The following is a 5,000-nucleotide window of genomic DNA, read 5'->3' as shown; positions in this document are numbered from 1 at the left end:
ACTCCTCCATGCAGAATTCTTTCAGCTGTACCATGTTTGAGGGGTTTCTTGCATGCACAGCTCATTTCAAATCCCCCCACAACATCTCGATGGGATTTAGATCCGGGCTTTGACTTGGCCATTCCAGAACCCTCCATTTCTTTCTTTTCAGCCATTCCTTGGTGGATTTACTGGTATGTTTAGGGTCATTGTCATGTTGCAAGGTCCACCTTCGGTTGAGCTTCAACTTTCCGACAGATGGCCTCACATTATCCTCAAGCACCCTCTGGTACAATGAAGAATTCATAGTGGATTCTATGATGGTGAGCTGCCCAGGCCCTGATGCAGCAAAGCTGCCTCAAACCATAATATTTCCACCACCATGCTTTACAGTTGGTATCAGGTTCTTGTGGTCAAATGCTGTCTTTGGTTTTTGCCAAACATGTCTTCTGGTACTGTGGCCAAATAGCTCTACCTTTGACTCATCTGTCCAGAGCACATTGTTCCAGAAGTGCTGGTCTTTGCCGAGGTGTTCATTGGCAAACTTTAGTCTTGCCCTGATGTTCTTTCTGGACAGCAAAGGTTTCCTCCTGGCACACCTCCCATGTGGATCAAATTTGTGCAGCCTCTTTCTAATGGTAGACTCGTGCACTTTGACAACAGTGGCAAGAGCTTACCTGTAGGTCCCGTGATGACATTCTGGGGTTCTTGGAGACTTCTTTCAGCATCTTGCGGTCTGCTCTCGGGCTGAACTTGCTGGGGCGGCCTGGCCTGAACAAGTTGGCAGTTGTTTGGAATCTTCCACTTGTAGATGATCTTCCGGACAGTCGAATGATCGATTTCAAATTGTTTGGAGATCTTTTTAAATCCCTTCCTAGACTCGTAGGCATCTATAACCTTCTTTCTGAAGGCCGCAGAGAGCTCTTTTGATCTAGGCATGGTGACGCCACACACTTCAACAACAAAGAGAAAACCAAACTAAATGTCTGAGGTTTAAATAAGACAGGTTCCTCCAAGATCCTCCAACGATGTTATAATCATTTGCACCTGAGCTGGTGCACCTGATTCTAATTTTAGGTATTTGAAGTAGTGATAAATGTAGGGGTGTACTTACTTTTTCCACATGTGAAATTTGCATTTATGTTTATTTAAATTATACAATGGACTACAAAATGTAAATGTTTCATGATATTTGTTATATTATATCACCTTTATCTGTCTATTGTTGAAATGAAGATCAAATAGCTGTATGCTGAAATATGTTGAAAAAGTCAAAACTTTACATGGGGTGTACTTACTTTTTCACATGACTATATATATATATATATATATATATATATATATATATATATATATATATATATATATATATATATATTTATGTATATATATATATATATGTATGTGTATGTATATATATATATATATATGTATGTATATGTATATATATATTATATGTATGTATGTATATGTATATATATATATATATATGTATGTATATGTATATGTATGTATATGTATATATATATATATATATGTATGTATATGTATATGTATGTATATGTATATATATATATATGTATGTGTATGGAGCGGACCTGCTTGCCGTGACCTGCAAGAAAACCTTCCAGCCCGGTTTTCCCACCTGAACCTTCTCATCCCACCATTCATTCCTGTCTGCAATCCCCTTTTGTGTACGTGAGTTTGTTCTGTTTTGTCTTGTCCCTGGGGTATAAGTTAAGCCTGTATAAGTTAAGAATTGCACTGTCTTCTGCTCCTTCTGTAAATGACCTTCGTTTCTTCTTCTTCTTTGGGTTTTGTGTACATAGTAATTAATAAATATCTGTTCTCCCTTCACTTTGGTTTCCTTTCTCATCCGACCGCTTGAGTGATTTCCCGATTGAGTTTCTGTGGCGCGATTTCGGCCAACGCTTTATAATCGGGTTTAGTCCTTGTTAACGGCTCGGATTCCGCAGTTCGCTTCACTCGGCGTAATCCATTAATTACACTGTGGTCCGGGTGGGAGTATTTCCTTGCGTACCGGAAGGCGCTGGTACTTAGGTCATAGGACGGATAGGCCTAATACCCTATTCAGCGCTGACCGGGCGTGACGTCATACTTTCAGGACTGGGGGAATCGGCCAGTGTAAAAGACAAGGGGATTGACCCCCCTTGGTAAGGGGAGCGCTAACCCCAGATCCGTAACAATATTTTGCACATGTATTGTATGAGTATGTGGATGCCTGCTTGTGTTATCATTGACGCCTCATCTTAGAGTTGCTCTTACCAATACTGCGTATCATTGTTGTGCTGTGCAATTATATACTGTACTTTATGGGGTGGCTCGCTGTACCACTGTCTGTGACACTGTCTGCTCGCTGTACCACTGATACACCTTGTAAGAGTACAAAACTCTTCATTGGCCACACAATTTCATGTCCATGCCGTTTCTCTGATCCCAACTATAGGTGGGATTTGCAGCAGCAGACAGTGTGACGGGATTAAAACTCGTGGAGAGTGGAGTCCCCAAGGCGCAGCTGGCTATGCTCGCTGTACCACTAGTCCCTCTGCAGGTGATCTTACCCTTGGTGATTAGCCGATACACGGCCGGACCTCGACCACTTCACATCGTGTCTGCAGCTATACCATTTAGGTGAGCACGAATGTTTTGTCATACATCAAGGACCTCCACAGGAGTGCAAAACAATCGCATGTAAATACGAGGCCACTTGATTTGTGTAAAAGTCTTGTGTGTGCAATTTCAGGTGCGTGGAAGACCTTGAGTTTAATCGACATTATGGTGCTATATGTTGGGATTGACTAAACTAGAAATGGCATGACACTTGAAATTTAAATGACACTTGAAATCAATCCTCTCCCCAATCCAAGCCTTCAAACCTCCTTCCCACTCATCACGATTGCCTGTCCAACTCACATTCCCATGAGATATGTGGAAATATGTTACCATGAGCAGGTTTTGGCCCATCGTGATCACCTGTCCAACTCAACTCCCAATCACAGTAGATATGTGGAAAATATATGTGTCCATGTGCAGGTCATGGCCCGTCACAGTTGCCTGTCTCACAGGAGATATGCGGAAAAGATGTGTCCATGATCATGTAATGACCTGTCATGGTCTTCTTTCAAACTCACAATCATGTGAGATATGCAGAATAAATTGGTGACCATGAGCAAGTCATGGCCCATCACGGTCACCTGTCCAACTGACAATGACGAGAGATGTGTGAAAGATATGTGTCCATGACCACGTCATGGCCTGTTACAATCACCTGTCCAACTCGCGATCCCATGAGATATGTGGAAAATATATGGGACCATCAACGACACTAAATCGGTCATATTCTTCCTGATGCATGCATACACATCGTTAAACTTAATAATGACCTCGGACTAATTTCAAACGACATGGGTTGAGAGAATGCCACATGGCTATTTGGATGGTGCATAAGTTAACAGACCGCTGTCTCGATCGCTGAGGCCGATCTTCACAAGGCCATAGCATAGATCGGCTCAAAATATTTTTAACTGTCGCTTTTGGAGTTTTACTATGATGGGAATATGTATAGGGAGTGCATAGCGATTGTGAATATGACAGCTCTGAGGTGTCTTTGCTTTACATACCAGTGAACACCAACATGGCGACTGTAAGATTGAAATCTGTCTTCAAACCCCCTCATCACCCAAAGTCTACACCAGACATAACACCCTTTTTATATACGAGTAAGTTATTTTTCAACATAATCTCCATTCCGTTCAATGCATTTTTTCCTGTGTTTACGAAGGCTTGGATTCCTCTCGAAAAAAATATATATTTTGGCTGCTTGTGTAGCCATTCGTGCACCGCTTCTTGGACCTCTTCGTCGGATCGGAAAATGGTTCCACCAAGTGCCTCTTTAAGCGGCTCAAAGATGTGGTAATCCGAAGGGGTGAGGTCGGGTGAGTAGGGTGGATGAGGAAGACACTCAAAATGCAGCTCCTCAATTGTTGCAGCTGCAGTGCGGGCAGTATGGGGCTGAGCATTGTCATGCTGCAGCAAACACCGGTAGTGAGTCGTCCATGACGTTTTGATCTGATTGCTGGTTTCAGATGATTTTTAAGGAGGACGCAGTATGATGCACTGGTGACTCTGGTCCCTTTGGGCATGTAATGCTCTACAAGTGGGCCTCGGCTATCCCAGAAGAGCGTCGGCATCACTTTTCCAGCGGACGGCTGTGTGCGGAATTGTTTGGGCTTTGGTGACGTTGAATGGCCGTGGCGCCATTTTTTGCTTGCCCTTTTCATTTCTGGCTTAAAGTGGTGGACCCAGCTTTCATCCCCAGTCACTACGCGCTGTAAGACAGCGTCGCCTTCTGTTTCGTAACGTCGCAGAAGTTCTTCACATGCGTCCACTTGCCGTTCTTTCAGTTCGGGTGTGAGTTATCTAGGCACCCACCTTGCAGACACTTTGCAGAACCTCAGCACGTTGTGAATGATAAGGTGTGCTGAACCATGGCTAATGTTCAATTCGGAGACCACTTCATCCAGCGTAATGCGACGGTTTTCTCTAAGCATGCGCTCAACTCCTGCAACCATTTTTGGTGTGTCGGCTGTGTGAGGCTGGCCCGAGCGAGCAGCGTCTGCCACACTGGACACGCCACTTTTAAACTTCCAGTCCCAGTCATACACCTGATGCAGCGATAAACATGCATCACCATATTGCATCTTCATTCTGCGATGGATTTCACTGGGATTCACACCCTCACTTCCAAAGAAACGGATGACAGAACGTTGCTCCTCCTGGTGCTTCTAAGGGAGCCGCCATCTTGTAACTGCTCTACTGATGTCATACGCTTAATGTTGACAGATCTAAAACAGGCAAAACATGACTCTTACCCAAAGATATAACATATGTTGTCGACAACTACACACATCACATTCTCAAATTTATATTGCCATTTTATGGTTCATTCATTCATTCATTCATTTTAAGGTTACTTATTGACTGGCCCTCATACATGTACA

At 43.3% G+C, this 5,000-nt stretch overlaps 1 protein-coding gene across 5 annotated transcripts in view; it reads left to right on the top strand.

The window, feature by feature from the left end:
• SLC33A1 (solute carrier family 33 member 1) overlaps positions 1-5,000 on the top strand; it is a 95,894-nt gene that overhangs the window by 23,747 nt on the left and 67,147 nt on the right. For all 5 annotated transcript variants that reach the window (XM_068112896.2, XM_068112895.2, XM_068112894.2 and 2 more), the window contains one exon: positions 2,447-2,631. In XM_068112896.2, coding sequence (XP_067968997.1) covers positions 2,447-2,631 — 185 coding nt within the window. The remainder of the gene's footprint in view (positions 1-2,446; positions 2,632-5,000) is intronic.

The sequence above is a fragment of the Myxine glutinosa genome, chromosome 4, assembly GCF_964187855.1.
Source record: "Myxine glutinosa chromosome 4, kmMyxGlut1.1, whole genome shotgun sequence".
NCBI lineage: Eukaryota > Metazoa > Chordata > Myxini > Myxiniformes > Myxinidae > Myxine > Myxine glutinosa.
The sequence above is the reverse complement of the archived record's forward strand: the minus strand, read 5'-3'. Positions and strand labels throughout refer to the sequence as shown.